The sequence below is a fragment of the Chaetodon trifascialis genome, chromosome 3 (assembly GCF_039877785.1).
Source record: "Chaetodon trifascialis isolate fChaTrf1 chromosome 3, fChaTrf1.hap1, whole genome shotgun sequence".
Lineage (NCBI taxonomy): Eukaryota > Metazoa > Chordata > Actinopteri > Chaetodontiformes > Chaetodontidae > Chaetodon > Chaetodon trifascialis.
The window spans coordinates 23,250,873-23,277,624 of NC_092058.1; the positions used below are offsets into that span (position 1 = coordinate 23,250,873).

The 26,752-nt window shown below is 43.7% G+C and overlaps 1 protein-coding gene across 3 annotated transcripts in view; it reads left to right on the plus strand.

The window, feature by feature from the left end:
- Positions 1–26,752, plus strand: part of foxp1b (forkhead box P1b) — a 95,877-nt gene that overhangs the window by 32,763 nt on the left and 36,362 nt on the right. For 2 of the 3 annotated variants that reach the window (XM_070993760.1, XM_070993768.1), the window contains exon 3: positions 11,330–11,485. In XM_070993760.1, the coding sequence (XP_070849861.1) occupies positions 11,330–11,485 (156 nt within the window). Of the gene's footprint in view, positions 1–11,329; positions 11,486–21,730; positions 21,805–26,752 lie in introns of those variants that run through there. The other variant, XM_070993776.1, reaches the window with a different exon arrangement.

Here is a 26,752-nt window from a genome sequence, read left to right on the forward strand (position 1 = left end):
TTCCACAGCAGCTGCGTGTCTTCAGAAATAGCATTGTTCATAGAGCACCTGCCCTGGGTCAGGCCGTCAACCTCACAAACCGTTGCAAATATGTGGCGGTCAGCACGCGTGTGCCAAGTTACAGTACAACACTACGTGTGCAAGCGCACTGTCTGGGGTGATGACATGTGCTACTTTGCATGTAAATTCTTTAGCGATTCACCTCCAGGTGAACCCACTGAGAGTGATTCTGGTGCTGGCTTAAAGACAGAGGTGTGTTTTTATGACTAGGTGAGACACGTCCTCTCCAAGGCCCTCAAGCGCTGTATCCCTCTACCCTCCCCTTTAATCACTGTATCAACCGCTCTCATAAACTCCATGAGGTGTGTATTAGTGTGTGTGTGTGTTTGCGTGTGTGTGTGTGTGAGAATGGCATGTATATGCGTCCGTCAGCATGTGCCCTTCCTTGTTTCCCCATTTTTAAACTTAATCAGCAAAAATAAAAGCCGTTGTAAGCTAGCTCATATTAAAGAGGTGATTATTGGTAATAAATACTTTTTATACATACTTATTACAGAGGCAGTTTTCTTCTTGCGCTTAATGAGAGTAATTTGATTTGCTTGAGAGATTACAGTTTCCTAGAATTAATGCGGCAATCCCCATTCCAAGATAGAGTGAGATCTAAGATTCTTCACAGGTCGTGTGCTGCTAGATGCACCCCTCTCACATAGCAGCTAATGGAGTTGAACAGCAGTCTGTCATCCCCCCGCCCACCACCCCAGCAGCTCTATAGCCCACATGCCCTTGGTTCCTGCAGTGCTTGTTGTTTGGGCTACTTCTGCCACCTGCATTTTACTTTTACCTCTTATTCACGCCAGCCGCTACTAAGTACCTCTCTGTGAAAAACGGGGGGTGGTGATTTATTGTGTATATGCAATGTTCAGTCATCAATGAAAATTCAACATCTGGGCAAATTACTCACCCAATTGCATTATTTTAAATGGTTTTCAAGTTGCATCAGGGCCTCTTTTTTTTTTTCTTCCCTGTCTATTCCCTCAGTTTGCCGTTGTTACATATTGTTAATATTTCCATCACATGTTTATGTAAGCCCTTCAAGCTTAGTGCATAACTTAATTTGAGTTGTGATCATCTTCTCCTGCGACATTTATTGAAGCCTGCAGACTGCAGGTCTCAGCGCCTAAAGCTGAAGGTGGCTCAGGCAGATTGAGGGCGGCCAATTCTGTCACCACACTGCACTCCGCATGTTAATTAAGCTTGAGATGGTTTGGAGAAGAGCTTACGCTGAAAGGACTTTTTTCATGACTTGTTAGTGCATAAACACTCCAGAAAAAACGCTCAAATGAAGAAGGATTTGCACATCAGAATTGTGAAAGATGAATGTTATTGGTCAATCTAATCTTAAGTCCCAGACAACGATGAGTACTTCTGCTGGTAGGTTTTTACCTTTAGTGGTCAGTAGACTATCAGTAGACTAACTGGAGATCAGTTGTTGCCACAGAAAACTCCAAACCATGAATTTGTCACGGTTGCCATTGGTTCCAGGAAATGACACCAAATGTTCAGCAATTCCCTGCTCTTCTTTAAACTTTATTACATTTAATTCCTGGTTCAACTGCTCTGTTCTGAACAGCTGCCGATTGGTTTGTCACAGATTGGGATGGAGTACTGCTCTCTTAAGGGCTTCGCCATTGATGTGTGATTGTCAGAGTCATTAATCGGTTAGGTTGCTGGAGAGGAACGTGCCTTGCTGTAGATTTGGTGATGATCACGCAGTGCCTTGTTTGTGTTTTTCAGCAGCAGGTGTGAATTGGCTGCAGCTTTATGTGGCTCTACAGTACTGTTGGCTAAATTACCTGCCACTCTTAGCCCCAAGTTCAGGCCTTCACTGCAAAATACAAACCTGCCATTTATTGTTATGTTGAATCCTTGTAATGCCTGTAACATAAAGCAGGTGTCATTTCAACAAAGTTTCCATTTTGTTACATCTTGGGTTTTTAACACACACTTTCTGGCTGTGGGATTCTTCAGTTGCCGTGACTGCTTTACGCCAAGGTTCATGAAAGGAACCTCAACGAGGCAGTTTTGTTGCGTGGCGCTGGCTCTTCATCCTGGTGGCCAGAACCCCCCCCCCCCCCTTTTTTAAACAGTTATTTCATTCTCAGCAGCAGAAATGGCAAGCCTGTGTTTTCCCATACACCTTCCACATCTTCCTACTGTGTCAATAAAAGATGAAAAAAATAGCCAGAAAATCAGTTCTTGAACCCCCAAAAAAGTGAGGCCTACCATGTGTCACATCATCTGCCTGTGAGACTATAATACATTACAGTCCGGTGTGACGGGTGATGTGTCTGACCCTGCTGGAGATTACTCCTCTTTATGGCCGGAGCAATCCGATTTTTTTTCCCCTCCTCTTCTCTTCCCTCCCTTTATTCCTGGCGGCATAGGATCATATTACCTATCTTGGAATGACTTCAACAGAGACACTGCTATTCCCAGGGAGCTGTCTCTCCCCGCTGCAACTCAATCCATAGCCAATTGGACTGGCCTGTGATTTATAGAAAATCCTCTCCTTCGGAGGAACTCTCGCTGCACACACACACACACACACACACACACACACACACACACAATGGGAATTCTTCCTCAGCAGCTCATGATGTGTTAGGTCTCAGGTCAGGACAGTTCAAGGCAGTGAACACCAGTGGGAAAAGATGTACAGTCGAAAAGCACAGAAAGCCTCACCGTAAAGGCAACAGTTCAGTTGTTAGATGTAAGACAGAGAAAACGAAAGCGTGTTGACTTCAAGAAAAGAGATTCTAGGTTTAACGTATTAATGAAATTAACAAAACTGCCTTTAGAGGATACTCGTCGACTCTTTGGACAGATGTCATTTCCAATCCATCTTGGAGGGGACAGTCAAATTTTGCTTTGGGCAGTGTCAGGCCTGTCTGTTTTACTGGGATTATTAGTGGGATTATTCATCCACATGAGTTATTTTTTCATCCATACTGAGTTAATCAACACGCCCTGCAGTGCTGAGGCCGAAGAGTGGTCAGCTGACAACACAGTTCAGGCCCTGAGCACTGTGACGCTCCATGACTGTGGCAACTGTCTGATCACTCTTCCCCTCCTCAAGCACTATTCTATAGCTGTGTGTGGACTACATTCATCTATATTCACTACAACTAAATTGGAAGATTAGGGGTTTTACTGGTCGTATCCCGGATGTCTCGAGTGTATCAATAACGTTGAGTCCTCCGTCTATGAGACCAGGGCAGACAGATCTTCCCATTCTAAACAATATCATTCACGCATGATAAAATCTGCTCACAGTATTCTCGGTCTCACGCTGGGCTTTTGGAAGCGCCCATTTTCCCAAGCACAACACTCCCCGCTACAAAGTGATGCAACACTTCCAACAAAGATGCAATCAGGAGGAGCGCGTGTTTTCTAACAGTCCATCTAAGTACCCAGCACAGTTGGCATGCCTCTGCTCTTTTGCTCCCACTTTATCAACTTGACGGATTTTATCGCCGTATCCAGTGGTGGGCATCCTGAGGCATCATATGCTCAGAACAAAAAGCTAAGGTCAGGGAGAGAGGGGCGGCTGAGATCTGCCCACTGCATTGTTCCCAGATCGTTTGTGCTTTCGCCTTCTTTTTTTCTTCACTCTTCTTAGCTCATTTTATCCTCCTCTCAGTCTCATACTTTTTTTCTCTTTCTCTCCATCTGCCTCTAAATGACACCTAAGCATTGACTGCTTCTTCGACTGATTTGCCTGTGTGTGACCTCCCTCCTTTAGTAGAGCCATTCACAGGCAATGCTAAAGTAGAATAACTGGCTCTTGGCGGGTAGACGTAAGCGAGACAGTGACACGCGGCTGTGCGCTGATAGACTTTCCACTGGAGTGGATTAAATCAGCATCAGGCTAGTGGAGCTGATTACCCCAATATGAAAATGCAGTATCTTAATGGTACATATTTTCATGAGGCAGCCCAGTTGCCTTTCATTCTGCAGCTAATATGTCTATTCTTATGAGTCATTTACTTCTTTAATTACCTTTAGCAGCAGATGCACAATGGAGTATTAATGTGAATGATTTTTACTGCCACTTTATCATACTGAGCCTATGAAGTTGAAAGGCGTAATTGAGGTGGAAGAGCGACTCATGAGAGAAACAATATTTAGTTGACAGCTCCTCTTGTACTCTGGGAGGGTGTTTATGAGTTTACACCACACTAAAGCTGTAATAAACACAGTATTCGTCTAATAATGGCGGGGGACGGAAATGCTTTCACTCAGATCTGCTCAGTTATTGAATCGTCCCAGGAAGTATAATCAGACAGTGGTGTGTGTGTGTGTGTGTGTGTGTGTGTGTGTGTGTGTGTGTGTGTGTGTGTGTGTGTGTGTGTGTGTGCGTGCGTGCGTGTGTGCGTGCGTGCGTGCGTGCGTGCGTGCGTGCGTGCGTGCGTGCGTGCGTGCGTGCGTGCGTGTGTGTGCTTGTGCTCGCTTGCATGTTGTTGCATGTGTTCCCGTGTGTGTTTTTCATGCAGTTTTGTGGGCAAAACGAAAGCAAAGCCTTATTTGCTATTCTCCCATTTGCAGCATGTGCAACTCTGACAATCCATGTCATTTGCATGTGTGTGCTTGCGATGTGTCTGTGTGTTTTGTCTGCAGCCTGTGTGCTTTCCTTGGTGTGATTTTCTGATCCAGGCCACTCTGAATAGAGGCCTTCTTTAGCCATCTGTTGTTAAGCTGCTGGCTAAGCAATGCTGGGGAATCCAAACAAACGGCGAGCACACAGCAAACGGAAGCTGTCAGGCCCGCATAGCTGAGCTGACCTCGCCGGGTTGGTGGGGAGGGCCGAGGGGGGTTGACCCCTCTGTACCAGGCTCCGAGCGCCCGCACCGCCTGTTTGGGGCACTGTTTACCCTCCCGCTGCACCTCCTGCAATGTCCGCCTCCCCTCTGCCACATTCTCCTCTTTTCTCCTTGCTTTCCATCTTCCTTTTACCTCTCTCTTCTGTGGTTCACACTCTCATTCTCTTCCTCCATCTGTCTGCACCCCCCAACCCCCTCCTCCCCTTCACTCCTCTCCCTCCATCATCAGTCCTGCTTCACAGCCCCCTCTCCTCTATCTCCAGTTAATAACTTTGCTTTCGTCTTGTTTTTCTTACGGTCTTTTTTTTTCTCCAAAAAACATTTGTCAGGGCACCGCATTACCTGTTATGGGGAGAGAGGGGGTTGCAGGGGGAGGTGTGCTGGACAAACCACATGGGGTTTTCAAGTCAGATTTTGTCTTATGTAAGTACATGTGCTCCCTTATTGTTTAAACGTGGATATTTGAAATGTTTAGTGTTGTCATAAATATTAATAGATTAGTTGAAAAGTGCAGCAAAGGAAGGGAATCTAATGGTTTGAAGTGGGTATAAAACGTTGATTTATTTATGTATTCTACATGAATTAGTTTTGAAATCTAAACACAGACTGGAGAGTGTTGTTGCGAGGGCCCTGTAATGCGCAAGGTTTGAGCATCAGGGCCTGTTTTCCATGTGGAGTGGCTTTTTGGAAATGGCATTAATTATATACTTACTGGGAAGCCAGACTTTCCCTGCTTTGCATTGCAGATAAACGTCTGTATTACTGAGGAAAAGAGAAAGAAAAAAAAAATGCAATTAATATAAATAGACATGATCCTTGCTGCTTATCCTCTTACATGTTTAAAAATCACCCCCTGCCAAAAAAAATGCATTTCAATTAAAATGACAAGTATTCCCACTGAATTCCATTGCTATATGTTTGCGTAGTCAACACCTCCCTAATGAAGAACCACTTTTACCTACAGCTTCTCTGAGTTCAGTGCCACGGGCTGCAATAGCCCATATCATTTATGAAATGATTGGATAACTTTGCTTTCCTGGGCTGCCTGTGGAAGGACGGTACATTAGCTTAACATATTAGGGACTTCTGTGGAGGAGCTGGTGAGAGAAGAACCTGGCCTCTCAGCTTGGTTAGGCTACCACTCAGGAGCAGAGGGCCTTGCCTTTGAAAAGGAAACGGCACAAGTGATAAATGTCAGGTGAGTTGAGACGTGCCATCAGTCAGAAAGTCAAGCAGATAACCTTGACATTTAGGCCGCCGGTGTCGAAGCCCCACAGAGGCTGCAGAGTGAGACCAGAGGGCCCGGTGTCTTCTGAGCCGGACTACATTAACAGCTAACCTATTAGTCGTGTTGTTGCTGGCTCTCTCTGAGCCACGCTCTCCTGACTATTAAAGACTGGTGAAATGTGGCCACTGAGTAAATACACTGAAGTGCAAGTGTGCACGCACACACACACACACACACACACACACACACACACACACACACACACACACACACACACACACACACACACACACACACACACACACATACTCACACAGTGCAGAAACCCACAAACAGACCCACATCTTGCTCCCTCTTCTTTTCTCTTGAGTGGCCGCAGGGATCCGGTTACACCTGCTTGCACATCTTCTAGCAATTAGGAGCAATCTGCTTGAAACCATTTCACGTTCAAGGTCTTCACCAGCTGTGGCGAGAGGAGCCGGACGTTTATAGAACTACAGAGGTCTCTCTGTTGATGGGCCTGAACAAACAGCGCTGGCCCATTTCTCACTGTCTGACTCCCGATGGAGACACCCTGAATGATTCCCCCCTGAACATTTCCCCTCAGCATTTACGCACATCACCTCTGTTTCCTCTGGCCCTTCTATCCCCTTCCCTTTCTGTTTATCTGTCATTTAGAAAATGTGATGTGAGCAGTGTGTGTCTGCCACACTTGGAGTGATTCTCTCAGATCTCTCTCCTTTGTACACACTTAAGTTTGGCCTGTTGACACTGTTTTTGATGACTGTGGGTCAGTACACTTGCATAAAACGAGGAAAAAAGACATCTGAAACATGTCAATTTTTGGTCAAAGTGGTAAAGAGGTGCAGCGAGGGATTCAGCAGAGAGCAGACTTGACTGTGTGGCAATGCTCTGAGCTGGGATTTGTACGACACCCAGAGCTGGCTTTAGCAGCAGGAAACCCCAAAGCCTGTAAATAATCCACATGTGCAGACTGCACATAAAGACATCCAGTACTTAGCAGTTCCCTTATCACAGCGTGATAGCCCAGGGACATAAGAGACGCTCCTGCCTCTATTCACTAATATGGTGTGAAAGTAGGTGCAGATAAAACGCCTGTTGTTTATTGAGGAAGTTGCGTTAACATGGGGAAGAGGGTGTGAACTCTGAACACATTTGAAATGGGGAATATAAAAGAGGACTGCAAATGACAAGGACACCAAATTGCACCGGCTTTGTTGCTGATAAAAACCTTTGTCATGTGCTGGAGGGTGTTTTCTAATCAAAAGCACCTGGAGGGTTTACTCCCTCCATGGTGTGTGTGTGTGTGTGTGTGTGTGTGTGTGTGTGTGTGTGTGTGTGTGTGTGTGTGTGTGTGTGTGTGTGTGTGTGTGTGTGTGTGTGCGTGTGCGTGTATTTGTGCATCTGTAAACCCACAAACAGTGAATGTATGTATAGTGTGTGGATGTAGGCGTATATCTCCACAGTTTGGTTCTTATTCCGGTAACAAGCTTGCCTCCCAAACAGCCTCAGTTTGCGATTATAATAGGGCCATTGTATTCTTGTATGCTTGCACACAGATAAAGTAACAGTCTTTCTCAATCATTACACTTCTTACATTAAGAAAATATAGTGTAATATATACAAAATAAAAGTGGGATTCTTTCCAGTGGACCATTTCCCACATGTACAGTATAGTGTAGGGCACCCTACTGTAGCTATCACTCTTTGGCCTCTTATAGCAACATGCTGTGTACCCCATTTGTCTGTGCTTCAGATGCCGTGTGCCTGTCATCATTTTACAGTTTATCACATTCGCCTGGAGCAACTCTTATGCTTGCGTGTCTATCAAGCGTCCAGTACCTTTGAATGGAAGATCAAAAGAAGATAAATTCCAGAGGAGGAGGAGGAGGAGGAGGAGGGGGAGAGCTCTGAAATAGAGGAGTGGTTGCTGTGTAAACATCGCAGTGACAGTTCACAATAGGTTATTTTAGCCCAGCATTAGGCCTCTCACAGGCATGCCAGCTCCAGTGGCCTTTTTTAAAATCCAAACATGAAAGCAGCATTCCTAAAGGCGGAGCAGAGCTCACAGCGCAGGTTCTCAGCCCTCTTCCTCTCATTTTCTACACCAACAACAGCGTTTGCTGATCTCCTATCTTTTGGATTTCAGAATTCACAAAGTAAAGTTATTCCTGCAAGCCAGCACATTCAGGCATGTGCTGTCAGGCAGCAGTGTGACTTCAGCTCATTCGCCTGTGTGGAGACGAGCATTGGCTGTGTTTTCCAGCGAATGATCGCCCTTGCTTTAATTGGAAGAATAATGTGATGAAGCTGTTGACGTGGATATTAGCAGGCTATGTTCCTTTTCCAATGTCCATGCGATGCTGCAAAATGCCATGATTGTTGAAACTGTCATGTGGCTCCTTCGCTTTAACGCTTCAGCACATTAGACATTACCTTAATTCAGCCATATTTATGCCATGTGATGTAGCTCTCCTCTTACCAAAGCACGTATACGCACAGTTCTTGAAAAACTTTGAGTACAGACTCACTCACAGACATGTGTGGACACTGTGGCTGTCAAACTCAGGTGTGACCTGTCTTTTGACGGCTTGATTAATGCTTTGCAAAGAACCTCTCAGCATAAAAATGTTGGAATATTAATGTACTTAACAGCCCGTTGTTTTAACAGTGCACGTTATCGCGGTATCACAATTTCTTTATCAACATGTGGTAACTGATCATTGAGCAGGTTTGCTGTCTGTTTGTGTGTGTGTGTGTGTGTGTGTGTGTGTGTGTGTGTGTGTGTGTGTGTGTGTGTGTGTGTGTGTGTGTGTGTGTGTGTTTGCTTTATATGAAGATGACAGTGAGGGAAGACTTCCCAGAAATGTATCTTTTCATCCATTACTGTTGACTCAACTGTCTTTGTTCCAACACCCTCAGTTGTAAACCCAGACACACACACACAAATCCACCGCACACACATTTCACTGCATGTGTCATCGGTTACAGCGGAAAAGAAAATAGTGAACTTTGTTTACTCTTCAGGGTGCCCGTAATACCACGCCTTGGGCGTCGTGAATGATTTCATTACAGTTTTTTTTTCTTTTGAATTTCCTAATGAATTATCAGTGTTTCGTTGTCTGAGTCATCCGAAGTTTTGATTACTCAACATGTCATTGTTTGATCATTTGCAGATCATCAGAGCTACTAATGCACACCAATCACCTCACCTAAATTGCATGACTCTCATGAACGCTGTTTCAAAAGCTGGTAACTTTGCTAACGTTGACATGGTGATTTGATGCAGAAATATCTTCATTTTAGGTTTATTCTTTTTTAACTGTGAGTGGAAATCAGAGTAAATATTTCCCCAATGGTAGAATTTTGAAATACTTAATAAATGTAATTTGATTGATGAAACAAAAGGCTTTTTCGAATGTCAAGGACTTTTTGGAAGGTTTGGGGGGTTTTTTGTTCATTTTTTTTCACCATTTTGAAATATTGGCCTGTTTTTGGCAGCTAAAATGCTTCATAATGTGATGAAAAAATGACTGCAAGAGACGATCTCACAGTATTACGGAGCATTTGCGTTTTTCCGATCCCTCCCCTGTCGCTTCGGTTCACACCATGTTTTTGACTCTGATTTTTCAACTAGATTGTTAGTTGCTCCGGAGAAAAAGCTAAATGTCTGAAGTGTAAATATTGCCGTGCGTGGGTGTGAATCTTGCTCACTTAGTTCTTAGTTTCAATTTATACACTTTCTTTATGAGTATACTTGCTTGCTGGGGGGGTTCCCCTCCACAAATTTCAAAGCAGAGGACAATTAGGCATGCAGAATGAGATATGTCGCTGTAGCATCATCTATCTTTGCACGAGAGCTCAGAGAAAGACAGAGACGGACAGAGAGGAGGAGAATTTATGTACTTTAAAGTTAAGCTTGGTGAAATGCCAGGAGTGTGGCCTCTTTGTAGCCTGTGGTCGTATTTATGCCTCATGATGTCATCCGACAGCCGTGTGTTTGGGAGGGTCAACACATACACCCACACACAGACCATCATACAGCTGTTCGCTCCAACCCCCTAACTGTCTCTTCCCTTTCTGTCTTGAAGTATTGTCAGACTTTACTGGCACTAACACCAGTTCTCATAGTTACTTCTATCTTTTCATCCATCCACAGAGCTTTCTGTTCGCCTTTTCCCTGTCGATATCTGACTTTCATAGGTTTCACTCACTTGTTCACACGTCGCTTGCTAACGTTTTTCTTTTTTTGCGCCCTCTCTGTCTCTGTCTCTGTCTCTGTCTCTGTCTCTCTCTCTCTCTCTCTCTCTCTCTCACTATCTTCTTGTTAAACATTCCCCCATTTGCTTTTACAATTTCCGAACTTCTCAAATAATTGACTGGAGAACTTATAGATTGTCCGTCTGTGAGATGAGCTTGAATGTGCCCCCGACTGTTTGTTTAATTGTGGGAGCAATCGTCTGAGGAACATGGAAAGAATGAGGCCAGTTATTTACCCAGATGGTTTACTGGTGGAGGTGTGAGGCTGGCCAGCTCACTGTGGGAACACAAGGCTTGCTTTTCTTGGTATCGCTGACCGTTTTCAAGACCACTGTGTTTTTTTCCCCCAGCTCTCTCCAGCTTTGTTTGCTCTGGATGGCATGTTTGATTATTTATCGTAAGGGAAAAGGGAGTAGCTGGAGCAATAAACATGTGACTGCACTGTATTTTGTTTTCCACTGAGAAGGCCGTGTCCTTTAACAGATATTTGAAGCAGCCATAAAGCCTTTTATTTGGAGAGTTTGACTGAGCTAAACGAGGATCAAAAGCACTGATTGGTGTCTTTGTGACACACATTTGTGTTTGCTGTAAGTGCAACTTATCAACAGATAAATATTTCTTCTGGATGGCTGCACTTGAATTTTTTTCGTCTTCTTTCTGTCTGCGACTTTGTTTTGACATGTGATCATTGTTCCCTGTGTGTTTGTGGAGGGATTGTTTATGCCAGCCTCAGATTTATGACTGAATGGGGGAGAGTATGAAAAGATGGTCTGCAGTGTTTGTTTGTTATCTATCCCAAGGCCATGGGGATATTGTTGTAAGGGGATACATCTGCTCTGATAATAGGCATCAAAGTGTTCTCAAGGGGCTTTTTGCATATCTACTTCTAGCATTTCTATTGTACTTTGTTTTAATCTTAATACATAATTCTCTCTATTAGGCTCTCCAAGTGGCTCGGCAGATACTCCTCCACCAGCAGCAGCAGCAGCAGCAGCAGCAGCAGCAGCAGCAGCAGCCTCAGTCGCAGCATCTGCAGTCTCAACAAAACACTGGCCGCAAATCCCCCAAAGCCAACGACAAGCAGCAAAGCCTACAGGTACCATAAATATGTTGTCATTCTTAGACATGATCTTATTTATTAACTTGCGATTATCAGAGGGTTCGCTTATTTGACTTTGTGGTTGATCCAGTAAAAAAAATGAAGTGAACTTATGCAACTCTCTCAAGAACATAGTGTGCGAGAAACAGCGCTGGGCTAAGTTCACAAACAGGAAATTAAAATTGGCAGTGCAACATTTGCAGTTATCTGTGCTCACACATTATGTGTGATTTAGCAGCACACATACAAACACAGACACACAGCCAACCATGTGTCTTGACATAGAAGATTGGAAGCAGCAGCTTGAAGGAATGGCCACTGTTGTGAAATATATGGGCCAGGATGTTAGAAGAGGCCTCTGTGCAGCCTGTTCAGATCACATGAGCTCATCCAGTAGTGCCAGAATCACTCCAGTGCAGTAACACACATCAGCATGTGCGGCTGATCCCGACCTCTACAGTGGAAAGGCCTTTTCTGTTGACTGCGTTTAGTTTAGGAGGTGTACAGCTTGTGTAAAGGCAGGAGAAAGTGTGGAAACAAGGGAGAAGAAAAGGGGGAAGTGAGAGAGCTTCATTCCTCCCACAGAGAAGTGAGTCGGGTCAAGCAGAGGAAACTCCGAGCTTTCCCTGCTTGCCTTTCATCACTGCTCTGCGCACGCACGCACGCACGCACGCACGCACGCACGCACGCACGCACGCACGCACGCACGCACGCAGCTTAAATAAAAGAGGAGGCAGGTCCCTACCACCAGCAGCAGGAGGTGCTGCAGAGCAGCCCACAAGCGGGGCGGGTGATAAGAGGTGGAGGGCTTGGTGGTGGACTAGAGAGAGACAAGCGAGGGGTGGGAAAGTGTGAGGGTGGGGAGAGGTAAAGAGGCGGTAGGACAGCTATTCGGACTGCCTTTGTGATGCAAAGAAAAAAAAAATCTTTTTATTTTTCATCTTGTTCTGCTTTTAATATGAACAGCGCTGCGTATCTGATGCAATATTTACGTTAATTTCAGATCAGCAGCCTCAGAGATGTATATCTTTGTTTGAACAAGGAGCAGTTGTTTGTGCCAGTGTGAAATTGCAAACGACTTCAGGGCATATTTGGTAATTAATACGGAGGCCCTGTTCTCTATGTGTGTATATATATAATATTTAATACCCTTACTATCCCATTGGGGGCCCTTTTTAATGAGCTATTGTAGCAGCTAGGTCTAATGTCAGGTTGTGAAAAAGCCTCTTTGTTGTGCAGATGTCTTCGGAATAGCTCCAGAGGATGAAATATGACTGTGATGACCTTTCAGTTGTGTGCATATTTGTCAGGATTCAAATAAGTTGAAAGGATCAAACTAAACAGTTTCCACAGGCTGGCAGGGAATTGTGCTGCAGAGGTCAACAGAGGGGACCACAACGGCAGATTCCAGCGTACAGCCAGTTGTTGGTACATAGTGAAGTACTAGACCATCTCCTGCAGACAAAGACAAAATTAAAATTCTAATTTATTAATGTATACAGAGAGCTTGGCCAAGCTGTCACTCAGCTATTGAAAAGAGAGTCGGGCCCTTTCCCCCGCTTCCCCTCCCCTCCCCTCTCCTGCCCAGTTCTTGTGAAGAGAGCACAGGCTTGCTGTAGTGTCTAACTAACGCTGTAAATTGCCTGCTCTCTAATGTTGTATGTTACATTTTGCTGGGTTGAAACTGCCATTATGAAAAAGCCACAGGTCCATACAAGTGTTTGTTTATCTCTGAATTACATATTCTGCTAATTAAACACACCCCAACCACACACACGCTCTCACACACACACACACAGTTTAAAGCCAAGCTTTCATACATAAACATCAGTGTGCCGCTCTGTGTAGGGATGTATTACATTTGTTTTTGTTGGGTTTTTTTTCTTCTTATGGTTTTCTGGTGGTGAGATTTCTCTTGTTTTTTTTTCTTTCTTCTCACACCATCCCTCTCTCACAAACACATTTTGTGAAACACCAGAGGGTAACGGTAACGAGCCTCATCTCGCTTCCTCTTTTAAGAACAAACCCGTGCTTAGAGGAGCCCCCTTCACACAGAACATTCACTATCTCCATCATACAGCCTGGATAATGATTATCTGTTGAGCTGGACTGGGTCATCAAAAGACATGATCCAACAATTATGAGGCTGTGTAGTAAGCTGACACCCCATAAAAGCACCTGATCTGTGGACGAGGCTCCATTCATCTCAGCGGTCTTCCCATTAGGCACGAGGAGATGTGCAGAGAGACTTTTACTCATTTGGAGATGTGACTCACTTTCCAATTCATTCTCATTCAAGTCAAAAATAATGAAGCACGGTATATACAGAACATCTGAAAAAAAAAATGAGCGGCATAGAGTAGTAAAGGGAAAAAAAATATGAGTCAAACAAGCCTCAGAATCCTTGATCAGCATTAAATGGCTCTTTGGTTTTATAGCTCCAACAGGGGTGCCCCCCACCTCCCCCACCCCTGCCTCTGGATGAAGATGCTTCCACTGTATACTCTGCAGCCTAGAGGCGCTTTAATCAGACTAGATATACAAACAGCTGCTGCGCAGGCTGGGAAGCAGCTAAACATACTTGACTGGTCAAAAAGCCAGTAAATTACATTGACAGAATGACACGTGTGATTAAAAGAATCCATGCCGCTTTTACCTTTCTGCGCTTCACACCTACAGTGGCACAACGACGAGAGCCGGCAACTCCCACCCCGCTAATTACCATTATCAGTGAAATGGTAGGGTTTGACTCATTAGTTCCATGTGCATTTAATTAGAGGCAGGCTGAAATTGGATTTAACTTATTACTTTTTCATGGATCACTTTCTTGTCATCACTTCAAATTGGATTGCAGCCCCAGGTAACTAATTATGCCAGCCGCAGGATCAGGAGTGGAGAAATAGGTAATTAGGAACAACACTGTCGGACCCTCGCTGATAGTCCAGCAGCACCAAGGTGGGAGGAGGGGGAACTTGAAGCTCGTTTGTGGCGTTGCTCACGAGCCTGGCTGGTTAACTACACCTCATTGCAAGAGATCCTAGGTAGGCATCCACCTCCTACAGGGGATTATGTGGCATTCAGCTGGGCTGAAGATGTTGTGTCAACATGGTGTCTGTGCTATCAGTGTAATGCCCAGATTATGCTTGTTTCCCATCCAGGATTGTGCCTGAGATTGGCCTTCATTATTCATGTCACTGGTACAGTGTGAGGAATGGCTGGCAGCCAGCTGAAGTTCCCTGTGTGGACGCTGCTTGAATGACATTGACTGGTTTCTGTCTACACTTATTATAATGAGAATTCATGAATGGCCACTTTGAGGAGAGGCAGGTGGATAATGTGGGAAAGCAAAGATATGCTTAGCACATGTATCTTGAGTTTCTGGCAGTTTTTACTGGTGACTCAGAGCAGAGATAGTCTGCTTATAGAAAAGGGTAAAGGAAAACTATAGCATCGCTTTACTCACTATTGAGAGCTTTCATGTTTCATCTTCAAATGAAAAGCTTCTTTGCAAAGAACTTGAAGCTTAAAGAGCATCTATATCCTTTGGCTTTGATTGTTTTGTTCGTATTTATTCTAATTATGTGATGAGATACATGAGAAACACTATTCCGCATTCTCTGATAAATGTTGCATTGAACATTTTCATGATGTCAAAGGTGCATCGCTTGTTATTCTTCAGATACAGAGAATTTACTGATGTTTCAAGACCATGCCATGACAGTTTTCTTATCCATAGTATTACCATTTGAAGCCACAATCTACACTTCTGACTCTCCTTTTTTTTTCTTCTTTTCTGTCTCTCCCCCTCTCTCTGTGTTTTCACACCATAGTGTACAGCCTCACAGAGGGCATCTCCAGGTCAAAAGATAATGTCTTTTCAGTTTACAGGATGAAAGCCTTTTAAGTTGTAGAGAGCCCCTCCATCGCCCCTCCTCCCCACGTTTGCTCTTCACATCCTTCATTTGCGGTCTGTTGGGGGGAAGCGTGATGTGACACAATCCAGGGGCCAAGCCTCTGTCTGACAGGACGGGGAGAAGCCGCCGGCTCTCTTTCTCTCCCTCTCCTACTGTTTTTGCAGTAGGCCCATGGCATTGTCCTGACACATGTATACCACAGCGCTCCAATCTGTAAGTCATTAGAACACTAGGCCAAAGCCTGTCAGCTGGAGCTCAGCCAGTGCTGCAGGGCGATCTGAGGCAGCATTTCGAGGTGTTCCCGCAGCCCAGTCGGCCAGTGGCCCAAAGTGGCACGGCAGCGGTAGCCCACTGGCGAGGTGACGGTGAGCACGAGACTGGATTAATGTCCCGGTCAGTTGATGCAACAACAAGATTCAGTCTACACAAGGGGAACCTGGCCAAGAGAAGAGGAGTGGATTCATACTCAGCTAAAATCCACTGGAAGAATTTTAGATGAGAAAATAATACTGGCAGGAAGAAAAATGAAAAAAAAGAAGCGCTGAACATGGAGAGACAGACGGAGTGGTGGCACTCTCTCAAAACGCTGAACCAAATCAAAGCATTGCCAATTTCTAATTGATTCACTTAGCGACTGCTTTAAGCTTGCCAAGATTAGCCAGTCTATTAAAGTTCAAACCTCTGCAGGTTGAGCAGGAGATGATTCACAGAGCCTGTGGATGTAACCACAACCAACACAAGTGTTCGTAGTTTGTACCTTGTAAATCAAACCAAGAAATGGTTTGACATTTTTGTGCGTCTTCATTTCTAGCCTAGAGTTATATCGATACCACTCTCATGTCTGTACGGTGAATATGTAGCCGCTATCAGCAGCCACTTAGCTTAGCTTATCACAAAGACTGGAAACACGGGGGAACAGCTAGCTTGGAGTCTTGTTGTTAACGTGAAGTTGCTAGAAAACCAAGAGAGACTCCAGGAAGTGACTGCAGTAAAACACACAGGGTGTTTGGCACCTTTGGATAGAGCAAGACTAGCTTTCTCCCTATATCTCATCTTTGAGGGTAGCTAAGCTAATCGGCTAGCTCTAGTGTCAAATTTAGCATGCGTACAGTACTAAAGAACTACAAACTCTTCCTCTAAGAGCTGGGGGGGTTGTATTATTATTTTTTGAATATACTCTTGATTGAACTTATAGTTGATGACATTTTTTTTGCTTTCATTGCTTCCTTACCTCGAGCGTGTGCTGTTGCCATGCGTATTTTAGGGAAATGTCATTCAGCACAGCTCTGCAAAGTGTCTCCAACAGTAAAATCCCATAATTCATCAGTTCTGTGCGTGATCCTTAGAAGGAGTTCATCTCTTTGAGTAAAAACATCTCAAGGTGATGCTGTAATGAAATCTCATTTTGACACGTGTATTGCTTTGAGGTGATACAATCTGTCAGGAATGATCAACACAACACGGAGGCCGGTGCTCGCGTGGAACCCCGGGATCAGGCCGTCTCCTTTGCTGCTTGTTTTCCTTGTCATATTGTAAAAATGTATTATGTGTACTGTATAGATTAGAACCAGGTTTGGGATAATCCTGTCAGAATGAAGTCATCTGTCCCATTTCCACGCAGCCAAGCAGAGTCTGGCGGGGGGGGGCTGCTGTGTTCGGAGCTTTCTTCCAGCCAAGACGATGACTGTCGAATTGACTCCAGTCACAGCGCTGGGAGCCACTTACCATTTTCAGGACCCTCTTTTCATTTTAGGCCTGATGTTTCCCTTCAAGCAATGAACCCTCTCAACCCTCCACCCCACTCAGTCATCCACCCAGATACACACTTCCCCCTAAAATTTGTTGTATCTTTGTGTCATCCTCTGGCACTATATCTTGATGTCAAGCGTGTGTTGTTTGGAGTGATTCACAGGCCCTTTGCAGCGGGGTGGAAGGACAGATGCACAGTCAACCATAGCATTAATAAACACTAACAGCTATGCAAGGTGCAGTCAAGTCAGCATCGGCTCACTATGCAGTTTCTCTTTGGGTGTTGTTGCACACATTTGACAGCTTGGCGATTCTCTGATTCCATTTTCCTTTTGGTGACGAATAGGAAAGAGCAATGTTGTTTCATACAGACAGCATGAGAGAGAGATCAAGAGACAGAAGGGCCTTCAGCTACATGAGGACATAGTTTAGAGTTATATTTTATGTTTGTGTTGGACATTGTACAGTAAACCATCACGGTGCTCAGCCTAGTCATCCATGTAGCTACGCCCAATCTGCAGAAAGCTTCAAGCCGAAGTGTCATTAGTTTGCTGTTGCCTTTTAATTTTTCCTTATTAGTTAAAAGAAATTCATATTAAGAGTCCTCATCTATTCCTGTTACATCTGTGAATGTTCCTGAGAAGTGTTTTATTGGTTAGTGTTGGAAACAGGACAGACTCACAAATACTGTCTAATAACGCCAATGAAAAGGTTAACTAAACAGTTCATCATGATGGTTAGCGGTAATGTAGGCTTACTGTGCGTCCTACACTTAGTCTCCCTTAAAAAGTGATGACAGGAGCCACCCACAGACAGACTTGCTTACACTCTATCAGTCTGATTTTAAGAGTAAATCTCATGTATTTGTGACTGCCCATAAATTAGACTATGATATATTTGAAATAACGTACGTGCTCTTTGTGGCGTCAGATTTAGCAGTCAAGTTATTTTAATCTCCACAACCCACACAGAACAAGTGTTATTGCTTGTTAAAATACAGTTTCTGTGTATTAATATAGTTTCCGATCTTAAATCAAAGATGAATCAATCACCAAACAAGACGAGGCAGAAATTCCCCCACCTCTTTAAAATCGATGTTGCTCAAACCCAAATGTGTTCTTGTTTTGACTAAGTGAAAAACCACACTAGACGGTACACGCTGAAACACAAGCTCCGTTATACACTGGCTGGCATATCACCTCAGGAAATATTTTGCAAATACAGACTTCACATGTGCTGACTAAACAATGTGTTCCTGAAGACTGAAATTAAAAGTAAATAACCAAACCCATATATAATAGACCAGGAGGAACACGGTGACTCAGGCGTGACTTACTGTAACTCCATTCTGCTTCGGGTGATAACCTCGTTCACTCTAAATATGACTTATTCCAAGTATCAGAGGGAGTATCGGTGGGTTGCACATGTTAAAAGAGTTCACTGTCATGTCATTACAGTGGAAACACACATGACTTTTTAAACCACAGCACCAATGATAAGTAAAACTCCACAGTATTAGAATAATAACTTACACAAGGGTTCAGAAAAATAAAACATAAAGTAAATGCAGTTTGAATTTAAAGTAAAGTTAGATAAAAGTGTGTTCACCTTTGGCGTAGTGAACAATTCAAAATGGATCATCTTCTTTTGTATTCCTTGACATCAGATTAGAAAGACAGAGGAAGCATCCCACTCCTTCAAAAAGGGTTTTGTGCTGTTGTTTCACTGCTGCAGAAATGACATTCTGTACTGTGCGAGTCAGCGGGTCACCAAAATCAAATGTGGGATCTTTCTGAAAGGTTTTGCTGTTGCTCGAGGAAAAAAAAAATTATTGTGTGAATTATTTCTGTAATGAAATGCTTTGTGTCTCTTTTGACTTTGATAGGGGACACTGTGGAAATAATAGGAAGAAAGAACGTTATGGTGCTGTTGTGGAGCCAAAAGGTATTTTTGTTGCCTTGGCGATATTATATAGAGCAGCTGTTATTTATATAGGTCCCACACCTGCCCTGCTGACTCCCACCATCAGTAAACAATGATTTACTTTACACCCACATAGGGAAACAGACTGTGTTTGTTTTCTCATGACAATGGTCCAGGTCACCAGAGCCTTTCAAGAAAAGGAATGAGTGTAGTTTTGTGTTTTCCTCCGCTTCCCCTCTCTCCCTCTCTCTCTGTAGTAGCAGTAAGACGCAGGTTGGCATGCCGGTGCAGCTTATTCACTGGCTGTGTTAGTGTTTTGGGAAGGCTTTGTAATTGGAGCCCAGTCGTTATCTTTAGCCAGAGCCGAGTGGGGCAGAGCCCAGACCAGACATTAACTCATACTTTCACTCTAACTCAAGCAGGAAATGGGAGTATTTTATAATGTCGTCCACTCTGTCATGAACACAATCGCTTAGTACTCTCTGTAAACTATCACAGGGGACGCCGGTTCAAGGCTCAAGGATATTGATGTTTCTCTGTGCACGGGGAAAAAAAATCTATATAGCGTGTGTATCACATCGACACATATGTGTAATTATTTTACATGGCGTAGGCACAGAGGCAATGGATTAGAAAGACAGTGTGTGAGAGGAGAAGCTTGAACTGTGTGTCTGCTAAATTTATCATGAGGCCTTTGGGAGCGTTGAAATGAGAACAGTGGCCTATTACTGCTAAGAAGGTGTTTTATTGAGAATACGCCGACATACCACCCCTGGGAGAGTGCCGGGGGAGAAGAGTGTGGCCATAGCCTAAACCACTTTGTGCATGTGTGCGTATGTGTTTGTGTGTGCGTGTGTGTGTTGAGTGCGTGCGTGCAGTTGTAAGCACATGCCTGCATGTCACTGTCTTTTTGTGTGAGCCATCTTGAGGGTGTCAGATAGAAAATAAAAGCGTCCTTCTCTTCCACTTAATTATTCACTATGATATGTATTGGAATTGTCACTTTTGACACTTGAGGTGTCCCAGTCAATAATTTATATAGGTCAGGCCAGCTTAGCAGAGCTCATTGTTAGTTATTAGCAGATGAGAGCAGTGGCTTGTTATGCAGGCGCTCTGTTTATTTTACCAGTGTGTTTGCGGGCTGGAATGCATCCCATGAACATTCCTTCATCCTTGGCCAAGGGTTTATAGCTGTTGATATGAGCTGTGTTTTAGAGCTCTGTTACTCAGCTCTGTGTTTATTGTCATGATAATTAACAAAGTGAGGTGCTAATCTTGCCTCATGCCTTTTTACTAATTCTTTGTTAAGTGGGTTGCACAAGTTAGAGAACCTGATTTTGTTATTACTTAAAGAACAACAGCTCATTCTGTTTCTTTATTTTTTTTTATGTCTGTCAAATGAAATGTGCTTCTAGTTGTGTTCAGATGAACAATTTGCTCAGCCAGAAGGTTAAAATACATACATTCACTACATGTTGACAGGGGTCAGGCTGCTCCTACTGCCTTCTCTCTGTCTCCTGGTGAGTTCAGTAAGATGTCCAGTAGGTGGCAGAGTCCTGTTTTCCTCCTCTGTCTTTTCCCCTTACCGAGCGCACACGGGTGTTAAAGAGTGTGATGATATTATGACAGCTAATTGCTCTCATTGGGATGGAGCTGGATGGATTGCTTAGTAGCTGGTGTAATGTTAGCTATTAATGTAAGTGGTTTTAGGTTGTCTCAGGCCAAATTGTAGGATAAGTGTTAAAAAACTGGGAAAAAGTTTATGCTGCTGTGGTTGATTTCATGACCAAATACACACAAACTTGTCATATTAGAACTAGTTGTGTGTTCTGGTGAGAGAGCACACATTGACATTAGTGGAGGAAATACAAGGCAAAACAAACTGTTCTCATAAATGCATTATTTTACTCTCAAATAAAATACATGTGGTATTGTCTCAGCTTGGGAAATTTGAAAAGGAAGAAAAAGTCCAAATAACTACAAAGCGCCTGAATTGTTTGTGCATTTGTTGTTTTCAGCATGTGAAATGAGTTGTGTCTTTGTTCCGGCACTGTAAACAATTCCATTTAGCAGAACAATAAAGGGGCTGATAGCGGGGCCAGCTTTCTTTCTTTCCGCTGGATAGCTGTGTTTACTTATCTGTTGTTTAATTAAAGGGCCTCTTTTCTTTAGGCTCCCATTGTTTCAATAGCACGGCCGGAGTCCCAGCAGGGGTCAAAGGGTTAACAGCCGTCAACTGTGTCTTTTTTTCCTCTTTTTTTTTTTTTTTTTTTTTTTTAAAGGGGCCCCCACACAAAGGCACGGTTTCACCTGCAGCCCAGCCCGCGGCTCCCTATTGTGTGGCCCCATTTGAATTGATTATGTTTAGAGGGCTGGTTGTGATTGGTGGAGAAGGGCGTGGTTGATTGGATAGTTTTGTATCTTGTCAGCCAGGGAGCAACCTTGCGCGTGCAATCTGTCTGTATCCCGAGGAAGGTTGGAGACTCCACAGCACAGCGGCGCTTGTTCTCAGCCTCCCTGCCTGCCAGCCTGTGTGCCTCTACCTCTCCCTATCTCTCTCTCTCTCCCCCTCTCTCCCTCTCTCTCTCTCTGTCTCTCTCACTGACTCACTCACACTGTCTCTCTCTCTCTCTCTCTCCTTCCCTCTCCGCTCGGCTCTCCGCTCTGCTTCACTCCACACCGCGTGGCCCAGCACTCTGTTTACCCTGCCAGCTAAATGGAGTTTGTCAGGTTTGTCAATATGATTGATTTCTGTGATTTTGCCAGCTTTCTTGTGTAAAAAACTTGACAATTTAATTTGACCGGGGAAAAAGAGAAATAGAGGCTTATTGTCTGTCTATCGTTGATGTTTTATCATTGTAACTGGTTAATTTTGCCATGCAGTTTGTTTATGACAGAAGCAGTTATCCAGGGCTTACTTCGCCGCTGAGATGCTGACAGTTTACAGTCTTGTCCTGGTAGGAGAGACACAGGGAGCAGGTGTCATGCACATTTAATGTACTGTATCAGAATGTATTGCATTCCCAAACAAGGCTGGATAGATTGGTAGCTTCTGTTTTTATGTCATCTGCTCTGTTTCAGCATTTCACTTTTACTTCAAGCAACAGTTTCTTTTGCTTTGTCAGTTACTGTGTTAGATGCCTCACCATCTACAGTAAGTTTCTGCCTTCCATGTTATGCTGTTTGTTTAGTTTTGTGTACTTTGCTGATAGTGAGCTAACCAGTCAAGCAGGATGCGGCACTGTTCTGTATGCTGTCTGAATTATGGAAAGTTCTAGGAAAAACAGGAGACAGGTTTGCTTCTCGTTTACATTGTTGTTTTTGTCAGGAAGTGATCACGTTATTGCTGTGTTGTTTTAGAGTATTTCCAGGTGAGGTGAGGCATTTGACGTTGTTTTTTTATTTTTTGCTACGCGTTGGCTTTTGCTGCTTTTGTATATTTTGTGAGGATTTGTTCGTCTGAGTTAATGAGTGCTGGTCAGACCCTGCTTGCTCTCAGGCTATGGCCTGGACTAATCCTCACTCCTCATGGTGTCATAGTGAATTAAGACAGGCTGGCACAGCTCTATATTTGACACTGTCACCACAAAACCACGTTAGAGACATGCTGTCACTCCAAATGTCATCGCTTGTATCTTCCTGAAAAGTTAGAGAGTGTGAATGTTTGTACGTGCATGTGTGTGTGTGTGTGTGTGTGTGTGTGTGTGTGTGTGTGTGTGTGTGTGTGTGTGTGTGTGTGTGTGTGTGTGTGTGTGTGTGTGTGTGTGTGTGTGTGTGTGTGTGTGTGTGTGTGTGTGTCTGCACTTGACAACAAAGGGATTGTGTAGTGCATTTAGGAGGCAAGCTTGTGGTCATTTTCTTCCATTTTTTCTGCTGTCAACCTTGAGTCCTCTTTGAAAGCTTTGAGGTTTTACACAGAAGACAGCTATTGACTTTCTGTTGTTTAATGATCTCAAGTATTTTTATTACAATCACATCAAGTAATGCAACTGTTGAAAAGACTCCCACGTCAGTCACCTTTTTTTCAGAGTGCTGCTTTTCTTTTTGTCTGTTTGCACTCACAATTTAGCCCAAACTTTTTTTTTGGGTGCACTGTTTCAGCACCCTTGCATCAGTGCTAAGAAAGTGGGTGCCTGATTGAAAGGAGAGATGGAGGAGAACAGTGGAGGAGAATATCAGATGGTTGAAGAGGAGGAGAGCGAAGCCTAAACAGGGCAGCGTGCACCGTAATGCCGTGCAGCTGTGCCGAGACTCGCAGTTTGGGAGAGCTGGAGTGCGAGCTGATTGGGTTGACAGTTTGTAATCAAAGTTGATTTATTGTTCATTAGTAGTGCATTAGCCCTTTCAGGCAGGGGCGTTATTTGTGCAGTGGCCTGTCAAGGCGAGGGGCTGCCAGCACCTGTCATTTCTAAACCATGACATAGGCAACCAGATATTAGCCGTGTACCCGGAGAGGGGGGCACAGGGGGTAGCCGCCAGAGCCTGGCAGCTCGCTGGGATATCCTTTACAGGGACGGTCTCTGCTTTGTACTGGAGCAGGCAGGCAAGACAGAGAGGAGAGACGGGGGAATAGTTTAGCAGTGATATAGTGAGCCACCAGCTGCTCTCTGCTGTTATTCCCTGGCTTTCCCGACTAAAACATGTTTTTACTTGAAAAAGGCTTTCAATCTTTTTTTTTTTTTTTTTTTTTTTTTAAGGGTCATTACTGCTCCGAGTGCGTGCGTCTCTGTTTCATATTGGGAGATTAACTCTACACTTGAGATACCATGTGTTTCAAAGGGTTGAGATGGGAGGATAATGATGAGATTACATGGTGTAGAGTGTTTTATGGGAGCAGGTCTTTTTCACCACTCATCTCTGTCACAACCTGTGTATTTTAAAACAATAAGGGACGTGATGGTCTTGACATGTTTCACCTACAAATGAAGTGTGGATTTTTCTGCTGGTGTGTGGACAAAAACAAGTTGACATCCTGATTTTTAGTAAATGTTGTAAACCTTAGTGCTGACACTGCTTATCTTTTTAATATAATTTATTAACTAGCTGTGTACTTCATATGAGTCACACAACATAACAATATTAAGAGTGTCAAGAAGCAGCACTATTTGTGGCCCTCTTGTCTGCCGTCACTGAAACAAGGATTAGCTTTGCATTGCTGGTGTGCAGAGAATAGAAACAATCTGCACGAGGATGTGTCAGCCATTGTCTTTTGACTACAGTTTCATTTGAAAGGGATTTCAGAGACTGTGATCTTAATTAAATCTCAACTGACTCAAATAATGCATCTGAAGACGTGCATCGTTGCGTAACCGCGTGGAGCTGGTAAACCATAGATCACGGGCACGCAGTTCACCGCAACAGTGCTTGGAAGACGTTTCCAGGAAAGGTGAAAACAGTGAGCGGCGGTGTGTAGGATACCGTTTGTCATCGTGAGTTTGTAAGCGAGGTTTCAGAACTGAAATGCTTTGTGGCTCTGAAGTACGCCCTTGGAGGTGTGGCTTGAAAGGTCAAAAAGAGTGACAGGACATTGAGGCACAAATCAAAATGTAATGTAATGTAACTTTTTTGTGAAGCTGAATATTTATTGTGTGTGTTTTACACTTTTTCACTTTGCAAAAAAAAAAAAAAAATGCATAACTGCAACAGTATTATTTTAATTTTACCACAATTAATAATGATATTATTTTTACAAGCAAATCACTGATTGTTGTTATTGTTGGATAAAATCACAAATACATTTTCTGCAATACAATTTGCACATGCTGTTAAAATATGATGGTGCGTGTGTGCAGACGTGCATGCGTGTGCGCGCGCGCGTGTGTGTGTGTGTGTGTGTGTGTGTGTGTGTGTGTGTGTGTGCGTGCGTGCGTGCGTGCGTGCGTGCACGCACTGGCCAGTGGTCACCTGCAGTGGTTGCTGCCTCCAGTGTGGGAAGCAGCGTCCAGCTTGCAGCTCAGCTGTTATTGTTGGGGTGAGAGCCCGCTCACTTCTCCGTACAGTTTGTTTGTTTAAACCCGACACTGGGACCAGCTCCGGCGAAAACCTGTTTGTTTGTAGTCGAAAAGTTAATTAAAATGCAATCTTAACTTTTGTTTTTACAGTTGCTGCAAATAATTTGAGCCCCAGCCCCCCTCACAGCCCCACACCCTATTTTGAATAGATAGTGTTTGGTGAATGGACACAAAATGTGGCTGTGATTATCCTGTTTATCTGAGCTCGAAACGTTTTTAAAACAGCTTGATTGTGGATGACGAGGAAGGAATTAAGGAGGTCTTAACACATGGAGGGATGGCGGGTTCTGTCCTGCTTTCTACGATTTTGTACACAAATTATGTTTTCAAACAATTTAAATACCAAGATATTATTCTTCTTCTTATTATTGTTATTATTTTTTTATTATTATGAGGAAAGATTACTGGTGTGACTATGCTTCATCTATTTTTTAGAGGGAAATAACGGCTCTCCACCTCAGAGATTTCAATCAACCTGAATGGGTAATAAGGAATTAGTCTTTCCAGTCTTGTCGACGACTAATTATGTTCGCACATCACTTAAGTACAATAGCTCCCGTGAAATCCTCATTTCGGCGACGTTTTCATGCAGGAGATCATAGTCAGGATGGGAAGTCGTTTTTTTGCGCCACTGCAGGCCAAGGTAAAACAACAGCATCAAACGGACTAGACTCAGTGATTTCTCTAGGGCTTGTTATTTCTTTTTTTTTTGCTTCTCCATTCCATTTGATGCCCCTGCAAAACAAGATGACCCCAGGGAGCACAAATGAAAATTTGATAATTTTCTTTTTTCTTTTCTTTTTTCTTTTTTTTTTCTTCCAGTCAAGCTGCACCTTTGCGGCCAGTGAAACGTCTGCGCCGGTCTCACTGACGTTCACCTCCTTGTCCCTCATTTCTGTTCATCTTAATTGCCTCAGTCTCGGGGAAAGGGGCTATCTTACAGCCTCATTCACCCCTACTCCTTTTCACCGGGCTTTGACCTCTGACTTGTGATAGGAGGGGGTGCTCGGGGAGCGTCTTCATTAACTCTGAATCAGTGACTCTCCGTCGTCTACAGATGTGCGGTTTTTCCCTCATTACATTATCACATTTTGCGCCTTTTCTCCAGAGTAGTGATGCACAAAAATAAGTTTACGGCAGGTGTCCTTTCATGACAAATGCTTTCTGTACAGTGTGTGTGCATGTGTGTGTGTGTCCGTGCGTGTGTGTGTGCTTGTTGATGCATGGACAGAGCTGTGCAAAGAATTATGATATGAATGAAATGATTGATCCTATCTGAACAAAACGATTTTTTTTTTAAATTGAAAAAAAAAAAACATTTGAATGTTTAAATTCATTGTTTACTTATTTTTAAATATTTTATTCTTTGTTCCATATACATTTCTTCATCGAGTATACAGTGCAAGCACTGTGTTATTCCATATGGAAAAAAAAGATTTTGCTCCTCATGTGTACAGTATGTTCTTGGCTGTGTGCCTGTATGTGCTTGTGACAGGTAGCATGCCACAGTTTAGGTTTGTGCATGTATGTGTGTGTGTGTGTGTGTGTGTGTGTGTGTGTGTGTGTGTGTGTGTGTGTGTGTGTGTGTGTGTGTGTGTGTGTGTGTGTGTGTGTGTGTGTGTGTGTGTGTGTGTGTGTGTGTGTGTTGGCCAGCAGGCCTATGCTGG